The sequence below is a fragment of the Molothrus ater genome, chromosome 6 (genome assembly GCF_012460135.2).
Source record: "Molothrus ater isolate BHLD 08-10-18 breed brown headed cowbird chromosome 6, BPBGC_Mater_1.1, whole genome shotgun sequence".
NCBI classification, from domain to species: Eukaryota; Metazoa; Chordata; class Aves; order Passeriformes; family Icteridae; genus Molothrus; species Molothrus ater.
This window is the reverse complement of record NC_050483.2, coordinates 51,726,517-51,746,845: the sequence shown is the minus strand read 5'-3', so window position 1 is coordinate 51,746,845 and position 20,329 is coordinate 51,726,517. Positions and strand designations below refer to the sequence as shown.

At 34.0% G+C, this 20,329-nt stretch overlaps 1 protein-coding gene across 2 annotated transcripts in view; it reads right to left on the bottom strand.

The window, feature by feature from the left end:
- Positions 1-1,284: 1,284 nt before the first annotated feature.
- PPP2R5C (protein phosphatase 2 regulatory subunit B'gamma) overlaps positions 1,285-20,329 on the bottom strand; it is a 71,672-nt gene continuing 52,627 nt past the window's right edge. For both annotated transcript variants that reach the window (XM_036383578.2, XM_036383579.2), the window contains 12 exons: positions 18,607-18,717; positions 17,894-17,986; positions 17,665-17,795; positions 15,112-15,171; positions 14,647-14,755; positions 13,502-13,555; positions 11,585-11,755; positions 10,907-11,034; positions 9,260-9,361; positions 7,311-7,383; positions 4,903-5,019; positions 1,285-4,207 (listed from right to left, as the gene is read on the bottom strand). In XM_036383578.2, the coding sequence (XP_036239471.1) occupies positions 4,076-4,207; positions 4,903-5,019; positions 7,311-7,383; positions 9,260-9,361; positions 10,907-11,034; positions 11,585-11,755; positions 13,502-13,555; positions 14,647-14,755; positions 15,112-15,171; positions 17,665-17,795; positions 17,894-17,986; positions 18,607-18,717 (1,281 nt within the window). In that variant the 3' untranslated portion in view covers positions 1,285-4,075. The remainder of the gene's footprint in view (positions 4,208-4,902; positions 5,020-7,310; positions 7,384-9,259; positions 9,362-10,906; positions 11,035-11,584; positions 11,756-13,501; positions 13,556-14,646; positions 14,756-15,111; positions 15,172-17,664; positions 17,796-17,893; positions 17,987-18,606; positions 18,718-20,329) is intronic.

The window sequence follows — 20,329 nt, the reverse complement described above, 5'->3', positions numbered from 1 at the left end:
GCTGGGCAAGGAATAATGAATGCACTGCCTTCTTTTAGCTCCACAGTCAATTCTCCCTTGGGAATTTGTTCATACAAAATGTTTAACTACATCCAGTTTTATTGCATAAAGTAAAGACAGCCCAAGCCAAGTCTCCTCATACAAAAGAAACTGTAATCCAGGGAGACAGTGATATGGTAATTAGAATGGCATTTCTTAATTAGCTATACAGTCAGTCTCGACAATCACTGCACACAGTAAGGACAAGATACAAGGGGCAAAAGTGCTCCACTTCTAGGTGGGTGGCCCATAAAACAATGCAGAACATGGCTAACCTGAAATCACAGCTATCTCCTGTAGGTACCTTTGTGAGGTGCATAAAGCAAATGAACACATATCCAAACACAAGCAATATGTGCTACACTAGCACCTTCCTTTCCAATTCTACAAAGCCAAACCATGAAAGCAGTGCCAAAAAACCACTGCTGGTCAAAGCCCCTGAGACTAATTCCCTTCGAGGGAAAGGATTAAAGGTCATTTCCTGAAAAAGCTGGCAACTCACTAGCGTATTTATGTGGAAAAAATGTCATTGCTCTCAGTAGTTTATTTTGAGATGTATTTAACCCTGATTTCCAAAGGTGAATAACTGGATCCTCAGTTGTTTCAATATCTTGTTTTTCATTCATGACTTGGTGAGTTTACTACTGAGCTCATGCAGAAAACTGTTTCTTTCGCTACACAGACCCAACTTGTAACTCCAACCTTACATTTGTAACTCAAGCCAGTAGTCAGCTCTTGATCCCAGGCCCAACCCCCCCCAACTCCCCCAGGTACTGAATGCCAGCTTTATGCGACTAATTTCCTTAGTTCTTTTGCAGATTTTTATGGATTGCAGAGGGAAGACAAGCCTTACTGCAGACTTCAGTTTTTCCCCATATCCTTGCCACCTGATTATGTATCGAGTACCACAATATAATCCCAGACTTTATGGCTACTTTGCTTGAAGCCTGTCAATACAGGAATGTTTCAGGGGAAAATAATATGGTATGAAAGACTTTTTTTTTTTTAGATTAGAGCACAACCAGATTTTAGTACTGATTGCTGTTCTACAGGCAAAGTCTGCTTTTTCTACCTAATATCAATTATTCCTGCTTTTTCTTTTTTTTTAATTAATGGCCTTTCCATAATTTTGTCTTGCTTTTGTGAAATTTATGAAGTTAATTTGTACATACGATTCTGCTACCAGTGATAATATGAACACACCCCCAAACACCTTGTGTTAAACTTAGTTTCATGATGAGCAAGTAAAATTCACATGTTCTTTATTTGTCCATATAATACACCTTTTTTTTTTTAAGTTTTAAAATTAGATAAAAGCATATTAAATGGCAGGTGTATGAAGTTCTTCAGAAACAATGCCAGAACAAAAAATTGAATTACAAAATGTTAAAAAATATGTAGGTACATTTGAACTTAACATTCCACTAACGTATAATGTTACAGATATTGTCTAATGAAAAATAATTGTGCCACTTACCTATTTTTGCTGTTTCTAGGAACTTTTTATTCTGTACATAGGACGATTCTGTACAAAATATGAAGTCTACATTTTTATTACTTATTACCATAAAACAAGGTACAATGTATGTACAATATTAAAATGAAGCCATACTAAAGCCACACTAAAAAGACACTTGTAATATTACTTTCGACATTCCTGATGTACAGGTGTAATTTTGGAAAATGGGGGAAGGTATCAGACAGAACTTTATGAAGAACAACAGTCACCAAAATTCTACTTTAATTTTTCTTTTTATTTTGGATGTATTAGTTTTAGAATTGTTTAGTACAAGATTATACGAAATATATAAATATTGATAACAAACATGCTAAACCATTAGTGATGGTAAGATTTTGGAATATTGCCTAAGCAAATGTTCGGTGACCCAAAATTTCAAATATGCCTTTATAGAGAACTTGAAGCGTCTAAATTACCACAATACTTCCCTTTTTGGTGAGTGTTTATCTTCAATAAAGAATAAAAATAAAATCTAGACAGTGAAAGATGTTCTTATACGTTGAGTATCACACAATCAATCAAACACTGATATACAGTTGGGGTTTTTTCCCCCCCTTGGATAACATAAGAATAATTCCTTTCAGTAATCTCTTGCACAGACATACTGAACACCCAAAATCAAAGGTAACTGATAATCTACCAGCTAAAGATGGAAGTTCAAACAATGGTATATCAAAATACAGAGACGTTGCTTTACACAATTAAAAAAGCACCCTTTTTCCCTCAAAAGTAGAAGGCATCTTAAACTGTTTTCATATAGTTTATCCTAATGGTAAAGCATTTTCTTTTTCAAGTTTTACAGGAAATGTTTTCAGACACAGTGGACATTCCACTTAAAGGTTGGGTTGGTCTTTAAATTTAGGTGTTGTAAGCCAATATTTACCACTCACAATTTTCTTCCAATAGACAATGTAACAAATATTGGAAATTGAATGTTAAATGCAACCAACGAACAGCAGGCACTACATCTGCACAAGGTTACTATGAATGTCTGCTTTGAGCAATACTTTTTTTTATGGATGCAGGAGATGTTATACTTCCTTAAAAAGTAAAACAAAACTATTTTTAAAGAAGCCACGTTTTTTATCTCTTTATGCATCAAGACATTAAACATTAAGTTATATCATGTTACTGCCAGAGACAAAAGAAACTAATCACCCATTTAGAATAGCAGAACACATTTCAAACAGCTTGTAAGCAGGATAAGTAAGTCAAAATACTGGCCACCCTGAGAGAAATCAAATATTGAAGACAAAGCACTATATTTTAAAAGAGATTTTCCTCCCGTGCTTTTCCATCTACAACAAAAAGCTCATTACATGCAAGTAATCTTGTGGAATATATAGCAGCATTTGAAGATCATCAGCAACTCAGATGCATTTTCAGTTCACTTGTGAGGTGTATTTGCAGCACATGTGCTCTTTACAACAACAACAAAAAAATATTTTCACGGTAAAATTATGGTCACTATCTCCTCAGCTCTTAGACTCATTTAAAAAGAAGCAGAATGGAATTCAAGAGCCTGTTCTTTTTTTCTTTTTTAAATTTTAATAAGCTTATGATGTTGTGTTCATCTTTCAGATAAAAACTGATGCAACTGAAATCACACATAATATCTGCCACAGAATATTGAACTCCTAGAGCCCAAGAAAAATGCTGAGTATTAAAAGCTCAGATAAGGGAGAAAACAGTGAAAGAATTATTTTATTGACTTGAAAAAAATTAACATGAATTTTTATATTCAGTCTATTCCCAGTCATAGTAAACAAATTTTCATTTTAGGAAAAATTCTTCTACCAGTTCATATCTGGAATACTGGTGCCATATTACACACTAAAGACTGGAAGATATGGCTTTAAATATACATGAAGTATTAGGATGTGGTATATATAGATATATATATCTTTACCCTAAGCAAAAGAGAAATGAATTTACAGAATTCTTAGAAATGAATGACTGAGGATTGTCATGAATGTTACCAGTTTGTAAGCCATGTTTTATAATATGAAAGAATAATTGTATTTTCAAAACTGCTGGTATATAACAAGACAGCAATAATGTTGAAACAACTGTAAAGCTGAGAAATCCTAGAAAAAGTTTAATACTTATATCTGAAATAATTTTCCTTCTGAAAACACACATTTATCATTAGTACCAACTATTGGTCATTCACTTATTTAGATGGAAAGATTTTATGGAACGTTTTTCTCAAATGTGACTATAAAAACTGCATGTTATCAGCTAGTTGGTACTATGACAACACCTCCAGGAAATTGTGTCCACTTGATTATAGTCAACCCAATATTCTGCAAATGGAACTGGGTAATTTACCATTGTTTGAACTACTAATCTTGAGCTGCATACTCTATTAAGTTATTGCCTACAGAAATGGGTTGAAGAAAGCTTTGACTTTGTGTGTAACTGATTGGTATGGCACAAAAAATTAAGTTCTACTGTAGAACTGAGTCCAGAAAAGAAAACAACTTTTCCTCCAAAATAATATTTCACTGTAATAGTTTAATGCCCATCATGTGATATTAATTCATCAGCTCTGCAATGTGATTCCAAGGCTTTCATGGTATAGATATCCTGAGGCAGTTCTGACTTGCGTCGCACAAGAGGACGATCTTTTTTCTGATCTTTTTGTGCCTGAAATAAAAATACAACAAAGTTAGCCAAACATACTAATTACTAAACATTACTTAAGAGTACTTCTTGCACATCAGTATACTCACTTACAGGAAAAGAAATAAAAAATCTCTGGAAAGAAGTTTATACTTTCTCCTCTTTACCCCACCATCTATGCAGTTTCAAGTATTAATACCAATTTTTTTGCTAAGAGAAAAACTAGAAACAAGTATGAAATTCTAAGCTATTAACAATCATGACATCACTACCATTTTACCAATGCTCTCTCAAAACCAGACAATATTCCTAACAAAGTACCTTTGACTTTATAATGGTGTTTTTATGTAGTTCCCATGTCTGGCTCACCTACCCTAATTTGCTTGTTTATTCTTTTTTTTTCCTATAAACAAGTCCTTATTAAAAACTGCCTGGCTTTTACTCAGCCATTTATTTATTGGCACGTAAATCACAGTGGTCCAACAAAGTTTCTAAGAAGAAACCTTAAAAGAGACTATGTAGCAGATTCACAGGCATTAGAAACATAACACTGCTTCTGGCTGCTAGACTATCATTTGAAAGTAGCAGCCCTGGTGAAGCCTATTACTATAGAACAAATGGTTATGAGGCTGAAAATACAAGCCAAGTTCATGATTAACAGTCACCTAAAGAAATTAATTAATAAATTGGAGCACTTTGCTATCTCCACAAGGCTTTACCTGACAAGCCTCTTCTTTCACTGTCTTTTTCAGCGTCTGCAAATCTTCAATTAAAGGCCCGTCCGTTTCCATTGCAACAGGACTGTTCAGCAAACTCGTGTCACTGTATGTTGGGTACTAATAAAATGCAAAATGTTAAAATAATCATTCTTAGTCACAATAACGAAACACTAGGAGTGTATTTGAGCATTTGGTTGATATGACTAGTTATCTGAGATTAACTTCAATATTTTATGCATCCAGGGATTAAGTAACAGATTTTAGAATTGAACTCCAATACTTTCACACTTGGCAGAAATATCCTGCTGAAAAATACAATCAGCATTAAAAAAAAAGATGGTTTGATTATCTGAGTCTCAATTTCAAAATACTCAGATTTTGTCAGTATTGCATGTCTACTTTGGCAATCTGAAACATTATTAATACATTCTCAAGTGCTCTGTGAACAATATAGTAATCCAAACACAATCATTTTACTTGCTGCTGCAATTTTGTGTTGGAAGAAAAAATACACTGTTAAAAGACCAAATATACCTAATATACATTTAATATGATTTCAAACAAAAAAGCCCATTTTCTGTCTTTGGAAAGAAAACAATTATAAAAGTACTTTAGGAATTAAAAAACCCCAAAATCTTTGTTGCCCAGTAATCTCAATACATCAGATCTTATTTTATTTCAGATGAGGTGTATATAGTTTTGAATTCAGAACTTATTTATATGCACACACAGACCTTTTCATCAGTTTTTCCTCATAAATATTTTGGTATCTGAGTAATAACTAATAACCAGGTACCAATAACTCAATGCAAATGAGAAAAAATTAAAAAAAAACCCTAACAGCGAGGATTTAACAAATATAATGATTTAAAATCTTAAATGGTACTTTTGTGTCATGCAGAATCAGGAAAAGGTCTGAATAACAAGAATCATCAGTTATTAGACAAACTAAAAAGTTAATAGACATTTCAGGAAAAAAGAAACTCCTAAAAGTCCATTATCTAGAGCACTAAAAAAAGCATTTGTATCTTTATGTCAAATTCAGTGGAGCATTCAGTAATTTGTTTTTTAAATTTCTTCCAAATATTAACTTTCTTCAAGCAGACTATGCAGAACATACTGTTTATGGGTGGTGTTAACCAGTATCAGAAAATGTATTTACAAAAAGTTCCTTACAAAGAAAAGGAAATTGATACCGTAGAATTCTGAATTTTTCTGCAAGTCAATCCACTTATTTAGCTAAACAGGTAATAGCTCATCATTTGTGATAGCAAGTGACCATGTATATCAAATTCTCTTCAAGCAAGGCTTTTGTATGACTTATGTCATTAGAGAAATGTTTTGTCGGTGGAAGTCAATTATTGCATTCATATGAATAGTCCTTTCTGAGACATTTAATTGATTTGTTGTCAACTGACATTTTATTAATTTTAATAGATTTTACTTAAGCAGTTTAGTAATTGCTCCCTGGCAAATAACCCAAGAGGAAAAAAACATTTATGAATTTCCTCTTCTTAGAAAAAGAGATTACTTCATACTTTCTGTTTTAAAATAGCACTGAGATCAGGAAGTGTCCCACTTCTGTTTACAGAGTACCGTTTCTCCCTCTTCCACCACTTTAAACTCAGCTAGATGGTTTTGGAAATATAGAGTACATTAAGTTTCTTGCCACAGTATAATAGAATTCTGGCTGTGAAGTAATTTGAATGTTTGGAGGTTTTTTGTTCATATGACTGAGCTGAAAGAAAACTGGCAGCAATCTCCAAGCAAGTGAAGGGGGTGTGGGGGGGATCCAAGCCAAACCATTTCCTTCTCCTGTAATTTCAACATCCAATGAATAGTCTAAAGGACCTTTGTTTCGTTATCATAACTGAGCCACATCATTAATGCTGGACAGGATGGTTCCTGCAGGAAAGACCTGAGCAGCAGGTTCACCAGCAGAGCAGCCCAGTGCAAGTATGGGAACAAATGCACCAGACAAGAACGTACAGTATTAATCCATTTGACACAAAGGAAAACTGACCAGTCAAAACTCACAGTTTGCAGAAAGATCTCTTTTGTAATATATTGTTTGCAAAACAGCTTTTCAAGAGAAACCAATTATGGCCTCTCTATATTTTTTCCATAATTTTGCACAATAACTTTTCAAACTGCAATACGGTATAAGTCCTATTATAAGGAAAGGAAAAAGTGCTTCATATCATACTTTTGAGAAACCTTTTTTTTTTAAAAATAATTACTTGCACAAGAGAAAGGTTACAAATTTGAAAAGTACTTTTATTGTGTATCTTTCATAATACAGTTGGTGAAATTCCTTTATTTCCATGATCAGTCAGATCTGTTTCTCCCATTGGTATTTAACAAAATTAGAGTATTTAAACATGATCATGTTAATCTTTTCTAAATACCTGGGGATTTGATTTGGCTAGATTTTCTATTTTAACCCATGCTTCTTCCCGCTCCTTCAATTTTAGCTTCTCTCTGGAAAAAAAAATCATATAGAAGTAAAAGAATATAACAAAATAAATTATCTAGCTATATCTGTTTGAGTCTACTGTCCAAAACACCACTGTTGACAGGATAACTTGCATCATATCCATACCCCATCATCTCAAAGCAACATTAAAAGGGAAAAACCTCAAGATTTTCTCATGAAAGCAACAAACCAGATGATACCAGCTTATCTTTAGCACATGTACATTGTTAAAAGTAAAAATTAAAACTGGAAGAAGTTTTGATCTAGGCTGAAAGCACATTTTTGTATAATTTCTAATATTAGAATGCTATATTGGTAAATAAGAAGTTGATAATTGACCATGAAAGGGCAGATTTTTACTTGTCAGCCCAATGGCTTCAGATAACAGGTTAAGGGAAAAGGCACCAGAGATATTTGGAATTGAACTCTAACAGAGAAGTACCCAACAAAACCTTGCTCATCCTAGGGAGTAGCAAGCCCAGAGTGATGATATAAATGTGGGTTGGTTTTTTTGTTTTGAGTTTTTTTTTAACAAAGTAGAAAAAATTTGTTTTCTTATGCCTAATGCAATTTGAAAATGTAAACTCTAGGGTTTGTTTTCCTTTCTTTCTTACAAATACACATCTTCTTGCAGAGACTAGAATGATCACTTGTCTTTGAAGGCTGGTAAAATTTAAAAGAATTTTGAACTAAGAGTGCTAAAAGTGCTCTCAATGCACAGAGCAGATGATGTCAAGAAAAAAAGGGAAGAGCAGTTATATCCAAGCATATCCACAATTTCCTCCAGCTCTCAATTAAATTAATTTAAGATGGGAGCTAGGAACCCTTCAAACATCCCTTTTTCAGTTCTTATGTGGTGGGAAATTTTTTACTTTGGTTTTGTGTTGCTAGCTCATTGCTCAGCACTCTGCTTTAGTTCACACTCAGAATACCACCCAAAAATGTTGTAAAAATCAGAAAATATTTGATTTCTCATTTAAAAGGGGTTCCACTTACTTGCAATCAGGAAAAAGAGAATTACAGTCTTTTTTTGAAGAGCCAATGCTCATATTTTGTCATCTACAAACACACAAACCTTAAGAATTTGATACAGTACAAGATCATTTCTTCTTGAATTCTAATTGGAAACTTTAAAACTTGGACAAATCAAGCTACATTGAGAATCTGTGTGACTTCCAGTATACCAGTTTAAAATAGGTATATAATCTGAACCACTATTTGAAAGAATTCCTGATTACTTTGAAATTTAAAATAAAATTCAAATCCAGGTATTCTATATCCAGTTAGTGGGTAGGTACTAACCCACTTCTGCTAGTCTACTAACTGCTTCCAGCCCCTAAACTGAGACCCAAACCACTTCATTTCAGCAGGATTCTTCCATCAAATAAAATCTGTACTAGAGACCTGCACTACAGTAGAATAACCACTTGATTTCAAGTAACTTCTATAATAATATGAAGATATGCTAACACACAATGCAATGCTGAAAAATACTGGGAAGGTATTCTGGGACAGAGCGAGTGACAACATGAAAGGAAATAACACTGGGTAAATAAAGCATGCAAAAATGAACACAGGATGTGAACTAAACTGTTCAACAGATTCTCTACACTGGGCTCCACCATTACCAGATTGTCCCTCTCCAAAAGTTAATTTTTAGGAAGATGGTGACCCCAGAAGTATTAGGTCTAAGCCTACATGAGATGCCTTATTGTTAGGAAGATTACAATTCACATATAACAAGAAGTTTCAGCAAGTCAGCTTTGAGACTGCTGGAATCAAATGGGCAACTTCCCACTTAAAACACAGTGGTTTTTCAGAGCTAAAGCTCTCTGAACAAATTACTCAAGAACAGACAGACACACTGACATGAAAACTTACTTCAGTTTTTCTGCTTTAAATTGCTGTGTGCAGTCATCGAACAGTTTTTGGTTCATCTCCATGAAGAGTTTCAGAGCATTGTATATCAAGCCATGTATTGTCCTATAAGTAAAACTTCTGGTTGAAACTCAGAGTACTTTAAACTTTGAAATCTACTTTTTCTGGTCAACAGTAGCCAATAGCCTACATAACTGGAAAATTACATCATTTCAGAATAAGTGGAAATAAAATTAATTAGTGGAAGTTTCAATTTACCCACAAGAGGCCTAACACAAGTACTAGAATTACCAACTTCGAATGAAGTTTTCTTAATCTGCAGTTCTACTCATCACTTACACTGCTGACATTTGAAGTTCACTCTTAATACTACATGTATCAATACAGGCCTAGTTGTGAAATTTAGTAGCAGACACTAATCCCATAAGGGTTAGTAGAGAAAATGCAGTATGGCATTAAAGATCTTGATGTAAGTAACTTACTGGCAACTGATAAATTGAAGAAAAAAAGAGATAGTAATTAAAAGGAGTGCAAAAAAGACCCCATTCCTTTTGAAAATTGCCACACAGCAACAGCACTCAGTTCAATGCAATTATGCCAGAACTCTTAAGAAATGTGTTAGAAAAGTAAAGTTGAAAACATCACAAAAATTACACAAAACCAATCTGCTTTATAAGGCACTTTTACAGATTAATTTACAGCTCCAAGCTATAATGTACTGCTGCTCAAAAAGCAATCTGTTAAATGATTACTTTGTATTGTATTTGGAGTTACAAGTAAGAGTGCAGCTGTACTGGTAGCACGACTTTTACTCAGAATAAAATGAATGCATGACCTTGAAAGTCAGAAAAAAAATAACCAACAGCAACCCACATTTACTATGTATAATTGCATCACTGAATTGGAATTTTATTAATGAGTACATTATCTGTTACTGCTTGCACCCAGCGACAGTAAGCAACCACTTTAACATCAGTTTATTTTCCATTTCTTTCCTAGTGTTTAATTGCAGACTGATTACTCATTCTTGGCCAGCTCATCAGCAGTCCTCAATTCACAGCTAGAGCCAGACTGGGATACTGTCACCATCCCAGCAGTTGCACAATAGCTCAAACAAAGAGGCACTTTACAATGGAACAGCTGCAGAAGGGAACTGACCAGGACTGTTTTCATGCGTAAGTACTACGTTATTGTGGGGAAAAAAGTGAAAATAATCATTGGAGAAAGAAGAAAAAAAGCAGTAAACAAAAAGAAAATAAAAAGAAGGGGAAAAAGTTCTACAACATATTTCACTAGAATGCAGAAGAAATGCAGATCAGCAAATAGGTTAGTGATCAGAAATCAAAGTTAAGTCTTTAGAAGTATCTGAACTACAGATGAATGCCAAATTTGCTCCATATTTATAGAAGAATGTCATGGATTAGATGCACTAAAACACTCTTTCTTGTTTAATTAAAAAAGGGAAAGCTATCTTCCACAGTTCTAAATACTTCCTCAAAATTGACAACAACAGTCTTTTTATCCAGCAACTTCAATGTCATGGAATAAACAGCTCAACACACTGTTAAACTAGCAACTCACAGATCCAAACTCTTAAACCTACAACTACACAGAAGTGAAGTAGCAGAAATTTGTACAAGTGTTTCTTACTTATTCCAATGCGTCTTTGAATTCCGGTACAAGGATGGAAACATGATGGGTAAAATCTTTGCTGCATTATCACTGATTAAACTCATAATATATTCATTATTCCAGTAGTATAATGCTCGCTCTGCAACCTAAGACAACATGAAAAAAGGAAAACTTCTTCAATCTCTTACAGAGCAAATAATTATAACATTTGGCAAATATAAGGGAAAGGTAAAAAAAGTTACAAATCAGACTTGGATTTTTTAGTGCTAATGCGTATCATGGAGCTGATGGAGAGACAGAAAAACTGCTTTCTACCTTGCTAGGGTCATGATTCAATCTATAACCCATGAACTCTGAAATTCAAGCAAAGAAATACTTCCAAAAGAACCAGTATTTGTAGAACTTGTATTATAAGTAATGAAATGCAAACACTATACTGAAAGGGTTCAGGTACTTCTGGAAACACTGAGTTTTTCAGCTTTTTTATGGTAAGCATAACACTGAAGTGAATCTCCCAAAATGAATGCACATATTGCACTTCTGAGAACAAACAGTAAAACTAATGTTTGGATCCCTGCAACTTGACATAGAACTGAAGACTCCTTTGCAACAAATAAAATTCATTATGTTGAATAATACATTACAAGTCTGCTTTACAAAAATTCTGCTATCATTATACATGCAGTAAATACAGACCTGAAAGTGTGGACTGGACACACATTTGGCTAGCTGTCTGAAGAGAGGTTCCATAACTTTAACAAATTCAGATGGCTCAATAACATCTAAAATTTCTTCTAGTTCATTTAAAAACATGACTTCTTTTGGACTGTGAGTCTTTGGCCAGTATTTCAGCAGTGCCATTACCACCTGTAGAGACAAAAATAAAATAATTTCATGATAATTCCACTTTACCTTGAACTCAATTATAATGCATTAATAAGTCTGGTATTTTAAGCAGAACACAGAAGTCATGATTTCTTGTCCCATGTAACAGTAGTAATCAGACATGGTTTAGTGTCACAGAAGTAAGTGTTAATAGGTCTAAAATCACTTCTTCAGAAAACAAAGTTATATGTCTGTAAGACATGTTCAAAAATAATAATCATAATACTAGAGAGAAAACCTAACATCCAACTTAATATGATCAAAGTACACACTTGCTACTACATTATCAGGAAAATTACCCCGCCACTTAAGTGACAGCAGCTTTAAATCTCTACCTTCTTGGGGATGTAATCCAAAACTCAAGCAATTAAGTTCTATCAATATATTTTAACAAAATATTTATTATAAATGCCTGAATTACAGGTGACCAACTATTCTAGGTATGTTGCTCTTAAACTTTGATTTGACTATCTTACTATAATCTTAGTCTTAACTTTATTCATGATTAATAAATTATTTACCCAGCTTGCTTACCTAGCAAACCAGGAACACTCAAAACACCATTCTGTGATTCTATGATTTTTAAATATAAAAGCTGTAAGCAATAATTAATATCATCAGTGACAAGACAACTCTGAGAAATAAGTTCTTTCTTAATAAGCTTCTTTCATGTATATATTGTTCAATCATGAAAGCAGACATTATGTCCTCAATTAAGCCTTGGTTAATATACACAGATTTTTAAAAAATAAGATATCGAAAAGTTTCATGTGACAATTATAAAGGGAAGCAAACACCATGATCTTTTGAAGAGGAAGTCAGTACTTTGCTGATGTGTGCGCCAATTTTTTAAAGAAAGTTGTAATCACATACTAATTTGGGATCAAAAAAGGAAACAAACCTGGTTGCAATATTAGTTCTAGATTTCTGGACTCCTACTAGGAAATATGCAACATCCTATCTGACGCTGGAAGAAAGCTAAGAAAACAAGATCTCATATAGTACAAATGATAGAATGCCTGACATTTGCTATCTTATTAAATATCAAAAGCTCCAGCTAGGAGTGAACTCCTGCTCAGGTCTATACTTCCATTTGTTTCAAGAAATCCCATTTCCATTTTACAATGGAAATGGTCATAATCTAATAATGTGCACTTTCGTTAGCAGCAGTTCTTTTATTGATCTACTGATTAAACAGATTAGTTCTTACTTACTTGATATTGGGTGTAATGAAGCAAACCACTAGATACTATAGAGGACAGCTAAAACTATTCATCTCTGCAATTATGTGCAGCCAGACCAAAGCCTGGTTTTGTCCAAGGCTGGTAGACATGAACAGGAACTAATTCAAAAGCCTTGCAATAGGTAGCTATGTGTCAGAAGTCTCTGTTCCACTGTAAATCTATCTCTGAACAGAGCACAGTTCAAGCAAGCTAATTTCTGACTAAACTGCTTCTAGATCCACCATCTCCTGTCTGCTCAGCCAGAACAAAATAAGCAGAATAAAATCTGTCTCTTCATAAGACCTGTACTACTTTGTTTTAGTTAGTTTTAGATATTCTGAACGACTGCTGGAAAAAACTAAAACTTGATAAATCAAAATGGTTAAATATTTGACTCAAATATAAACAATTACAAATAGTTTAATCCCCAAACCTCCTTAAACCGTCTACAGATGTAAGGTGCGTTACTAGTTCAAAATATGCAATAATAGCAAGATAAACTTACCGGTTCTGTAAGTGTGCTGTCCTTTTCTAAAAACTGAACTACACAGTATGCCAGCTACAGTAAAAGAAAAAGAGTTTTATTAATTCTCACCATGAAACTGAACACATTTTGAAGTCACTAGCAGAAGTCAAGAATAATTTTGAATGCTTCAAAGAAAATACAAGTTTCTTCTGCAATTAAAAAAATTTAAAAACCTATTTGGCAGACAACTTAAACAGAAGGGTAAATAGGTTTTAGCAATTCTTTCCAACCTTTGCAAGTGTGTCCTCATCTTTTCTTGTGTTATAATGTAGATACACATGATGATGCTTCCTTTTTGGACCCAGTACTTTGCATTTCATCACACTTCATCTTTTCAAATACAGGATTTAAAAATCATGACCTTGTCCTATAGAGTGCTTTCCACTCAATAACATTTTGGTGTCCTGTGCTGATTTAGTAAGTATATTCTATTTCATAACCTAAGTTAGATAGAAGTGCATTGAACAGCTGTAAATCTTGAGTTTTTAAAATATATTAAATATATTAAAAATCTTGAGATTTTTAAATACATCACAATGATCACTAATGATAACTATGCTCATCTATGTAAGCTGATGGATTAAAAGCACGGTACAACTCAGGAGACCCCTTTTTTCTACGTTCTTCTGAAAGGATATATTGAATTAAATAATGATGTCCTCGTAAATTCCCAATTCCTTTCAAAACAGGAAATTCAACAAACTGAATTCAGATGAATTGCTTAATGTAATTTAGAATAAAGTGTTTATAGATGACATTCATTAAAACCATACTTTTCTGCAATTTATTATGTCTAAACATTACAGACAAGAAGATAAACAAAAAATGCTGTGTGGATAAATACTAAGAACTCTCACATTAACCAACTACTACATATGTTTCATCTATAAACACTACAGTGCTTTTAAAAAGGGTATTATTGCATTCCCACATGTTTCCTTTTTAATTTTTCTATCAGCAAGTCAAGCATTACAGACATATGTGTTGAGTAATTTCCCCCAGGCCAGTTAGCAAGGAAGTTTTGGAGCTTAGAACTGAATTTACAGCAGACTTACTCAAGTCCCCCAACCTCTTCAAGCAAGCTTACTTAAAGACTAGTAAGAAAAACACTAAGTAAAATTTACCTGTGGATGGTAGACACTGAGTGATTTCACTTTGTGCAATGGTAACAAAACCTTCAATAGGAATATTTTGTGCTCTTCTTTTAATGGTAAGGCAAATCCATTAATTATGCTGCCAGAGAAAGAAATTAAAAATAAAGATCAGTAATTATATGGAAGTTCGCACTAATTGTGCAGGATATACAAAAATTCTTGGACTTGTTTTCTAATATTTACAAATGAATAGAATAGTCAGATCAATCTCTGTCCACACCTTAACCAAGTTTTTCAGCTGTCTCAAATTCTTCTTCCAAGCTGCACACAACTATACCTACAGCTGAGACATGACAAAAATTGTCATGTCCCAAAACATCCCCACAAGGTTCAAGTTTTTTCTGTGTTTCTACAATCTTACACAAAATCCCCTTAATTTTTTGAAGTCTACTCTTAAAAGCAAGTGAGTTAAATGAAATGAAATCTACAACTTACCTTCCCAGTATTTCCAGTAATTCTGCTATGCCATTGTGATGTTCTGTTTCATAAATAAACCTAAATAAATGAAACATTTTACTGGTTTACTGCGGAAGAGAGATACAAATCTAATACCATCTATCATTACCCAAATATTTCAGTCACTCAGTAAAAGAAAAGCAGAGAGACACAATGGAAAACAAACTTTGTGGAAACAAAAATCAGTAGCACACCCAGCTGCTTTCAAGCTTCACACCTGCTTGCTCTTTTCTCTCACATTTAACAAAGCAGCCTACACTCAAGCTTTTCCCAACACTCATACTTTATGCCATTTTAATAATGCAAAACTGAACAGAGCAAATAACACTTTAAATATTAAAATAACACAAGAGTATCTGGCACAATTAAACACCATGACTCAACCTTCTATAGCAAATGCAAGCACAAGGTGTTCAAACAGTTACTACTTCTGGATGTAAAAAGCTCTCTGGCATTACAGATCTCTGTGCATAGAAAAGGCTTGCAATAAACAAAGGAAGTCACATTTTCCTGAATCTCCTTTAGACAGAGCACTGTAATTTACTAGGCAGTCACCTTTCAGCCTCCTTCACCTGAGTGCAAATTTATTGACAAAGTTCTATGCATGGCTTCAGGTAATTTGCAGAGTTAGCATTTACACTTAGGAGAAAATAATTCCACTAATTCGAAAGCATTTTTTAATTTGAAAATTTGTCATAGGCTGACATAAAAGCTACTTTTAATCCAGAATATTTGAAGCGACAGTTTTTAATTCTTAAAGATCCCTTCCTTATAATTCAGGATATAAATCCAAGCAAAATTAAACACAGTGATACAAAAAGGTTTGGATTGAAGTAATAGGCACATACAGGTTTCATAATTTTCAAAAAAAGTATTTTACTTCTGGGAAAAAATAGATTAACACACTATGGGGAAAGAATTAATGTAATTCTGGTCAATGACTAAAAGACAAACGAAGGTCACACATTTCTTAGGTAAGCACAGTAATAAACTGACAACTTGAAGGTAAAAGTATAACAAAATTACATATTTTTAAAGTTGTACACATACTTTATGTGTGTACATATACACATCCATTTCACACAGCCCAATTCACTAATTCAGGACAAGTTGGAACAACTTCTCCTTGGTGATGCACTACAAATGCACTAGTTTACATTTAGATGCAAAATTTTTAAAAGTTGAGCTGCTAAATATTATACAGCTAAGTGAGTTTTTGTCTAAGTTTGTGGTTGGCTTTTCTTTTTCTCCCACAACTTCATAGCTGTGCAAATTATATAATCTCCCATAGACATGTCAGACTGAAAACTCTCTTATACAAACTATATGAAGCTGATCTAACCTCCAGAAGATTTCTTGGTCTTTAAAAAACTTAGCACCAGAACTATCTGTATTTGAAGACTTTGCTTTCAGAGATAATGGAAGCAAAGTGCCAGAAATGGCAAATAAAACCACTTTTCAGAAGTACATATAATGTGCTATGATGTTGTTTTATCATCTGTTCAGATATTTGACCAAATTATGCGTTTTGGATTAAATTTACTCAAGTCATTGGGAAATTTATTAATGTGGGGGGGGAAAAAAATCTGCATCTTCAAGATCCACTTGTACTTTTTCCTTGGGATATACTGGCTCTTCACTTGTCCTGTCAAGACTGTCCTGTGAAGTCAACTTCCAGTTGACTGCAAGACAGTACAGGCTCACTAATTATATTAGAGTAGCTCCTCTGTATCCCTTCCAAAGGCTCAGTTGTTACCATAGGCAGCTCCCTCAGCTCCCTCTACAGCTGGTACTGCCCAGTGCCATTCATGATGCGACACTGAGGGCCTGGCAGCTTTTTGCTACTTTCTTAAAGAGGTACCACCATACATTCATTGTGGGATGAAAACAGTGGCAGAGAAGGAGCAGGATGTAAAACTGATATACAGCATTATTATTTGTAGAAAAGCAAAGAATATAAGAATGAAAAAAGTCAAACAGGCACCACAATCTTGCATTCACACTAGACATAACAGCAGTAAAAACACACTTCCAAAAACCTTTGGTAATAGAGTGGTTTGTATCAGTGATAATACTAGAGTTCATTCTAGGCAACAAACAAATATTTCACAAGAGCTCAACTGCACACATCAATGCTGAGGAAAGAAGAGGTAGCAGACATATTCCTTTAAGCAAATAACAGATCCCTCAGTCATTCAATTTCAGCCCATTTTCTGCATTATGAAGAACTACACCTTATGAAGGCATTAGTATATTACAAACACTACTACCCCCCTCCCGCCAAAAAAAAGCCTCCCACAAAGATACCAAACCACCCACTAAATCATCTATTAACTCAAATTTCAGCTGCCAGATATATGCCATAGGCAATACTACCCTAATTTAAATCTCCCAGAGTGGTATTAATTATTATTAGATGTAGCAATATTGAGTATAAACATATTGAGAATTTTAAAAATTGCGAGCAGTGTCTTGGAGTGTTTTAACTGCATACCTGACCACATGTACCATAACACAAAGATACTGACATACCTATAAAATATATTATTAATTTGTTTCCGGATGTAAGCTCTTAAGCCTAAGAATTTCCCATATATTCTGTGTAGGGTTGTTTTAAGAAAATCTCTTTCACGTGGATCTTCACTGTCAAAGAGCTCTAAAAGCTGAAAAGAGGGGAAAAAAGATGCACTTTAACTGAATCTAATGCATTGTAAAAACAATTTAGAGCTTGAAGTTAAAAAAAAATCTTTTTTTACCTCACCTGTAATACAAACTTCTGATCAATATATTTCTTAGCTATATTAGGTTGAAAATCTGGAGATTCTAAAAACCTTAAGAAAAATTCATAAACAAGCTGGAAAAAACAAACAACAAAAAACCCAGGATTAGTCTTTTAAACAAGAACCATTTTATAAGCATCACATTCCTAAAATTGCTGATTAGTTGCTCAGAACTGCAAAATGTTTTTAGTTATATTTATCTAAATAACACACAGTAAAAGCTTTGCTCTTGTTCTCCTGACAAATTACAAGAACTTGAGGTTATTTAAACTGCAGAAATTCTGCTGAGCTCCATCACTACACTTTACTCAAGTGACACACAGTCATCTAATATTTATCATGCCCAGAAATCCATGTTCTAAGAAGTCTCTGTTCTCCTCTGTTTGTCATGGTACCTCTGAAAGCTAAAGCTGTGCCAGAGCCAGATCAAAGCATTCATAGTGACAAATAGAAGCTCATTTAAAATCTCGGCAGTTACATCTCTACCACAAGAAACCATGAGCCTTTAACCTATAACAACTGATTTTTTTAAAAAAAAAATCAGTTTTAATTCAAGAAACACATTTTAAAAATTACATGGAAAAGTAACTGTTTTGAGATAAACACATAACATAAACAATTTAGAATAGATAAACAATGAATTTAATGTCAAAATTCTGTTATAGACTGTGATGTTTCAGCCTCCATGAAGTACCTGTAGATGAGGCCATGCAGCTTCTAAGGTTGGTTCATCTTCCTCTGGATCAAATTCTGCTCCCGTTGGATTGGAAGATGGTGGTAATGTTCGAAACATATTAACTGCAAACTGAAATTACATGTGCCTTTAAGAACTCTGAAACAACTGACTGACTAAAAAAGTAACTTCCAAGATAGTTTTGGCTAAGAATTCTTTACATCAACTATTTCAATTAACATTTGCAAAAAAAATACATGCTATATAATGCAGTATTTTAAACAGTAAGGAACATTCATACTTTACATAGTTCTAACTTGGAGAACACTTTTTTATGCACTAAGTACTCTTTGAAGTACAAAACTACTGTCAGGATGTGTTTTATGAGGATACTGCTCTGATCTCTCTACACACAGACATGTATGTAAGCAAATGTATGTAAAATGTTTACACAAACTTTTTTATATATACACACTTAATAAGGCCTTACATCAACCTGCAAAAGCGTAAGCCAGAAGTAGAGATGCAAGCCAAAGATAACTCACATCTGTTCTTCTCTGTAAAATACTACTTTCATTTCACATAGCAGTTGCACACATATGGGAACACTTCAAAACCAAGTTTCACAACACCAACCTCCCCAGTGGTATTTCTCTTAAACAATGTCCATATACCTGACATACACAGCACCCAGGGGGATGAACTACCCACCCTCATCCTTCTAACATTTGAATTCTGAATGCCCTGAAAAACATTTAGCATCCTCATGGAAGTGGACTAGTCTGCAAACATGAACTACTTATCGAGTTTGTTGATATAACTGTATTTTAGTGCTTCCAAGTGCTTGTCTACATACAAGGGCCACGGAGGATGTGTACGTCTGTCCTGCCATCTCCCATCTGACAGATGGCTGAGCAGACAGTGGGAGGCAGTATCAAACTGCATCAGCTAAATCTGCAAGGCTTACATTATACTCCTGTGAGGGAAAATACTGCAGAGAATTAAAACTAAAGCTGATATATCTTTATGTTCCCCTTTTTAAAAGTATGGACATCAAGTGATTAACCACCTATGACTTCTGTTTAAAAAATATGGTAAAAATTTGCAATAATCAGTGGTCTTCCAAGAAAACAAATACCGAAGATCAGACTTGAAATTTAAAACCTGTTGAAGTTGTTAAACAAACAAAAATGGAAGAATAAGCTTATCTAAAGAATTCTTAAAGTCTCAGGCTATCACTATTAAAAAAAGAACATCTGGGTCATGTCAGGTGTTAGCAACCAAGTTTTGTACTTTGTATTTTTCAAAACAGAAAACAGATTAAAAACCTAGAGAGTATTTTTTCCATGAGAAATGGAACCAGTGAAGCCTGATGTGATCTATTTTGCATTTTATATCCTTGACCAGCAGAATAGAAAACTGCTTAAATCAAGCTGCAGGATCTTGCATTGAAAGCACAAACCTGAAACTCTCTTGTCCCCTGTCTCTCATCTACCCTACTGAGGTTTAGGAAAATTTACAATGAATTAATATCACTGAGTCCTTTACCCATTGAATGGCTGATCTTTTTTCTAACTTCTCAGTCTTGACCAAACAGACAAGACACAATCTGCAAAGCCTGATCTCCTCTAAGGCAAATTTCCCACAGAAGTATAAATAAACACAGCATAACTGAAAAACATTTCCCCCCCAGCTCCTCCTCCCACCAATAAAATTCCACAAGACCCCCAAACTTATGAAATTA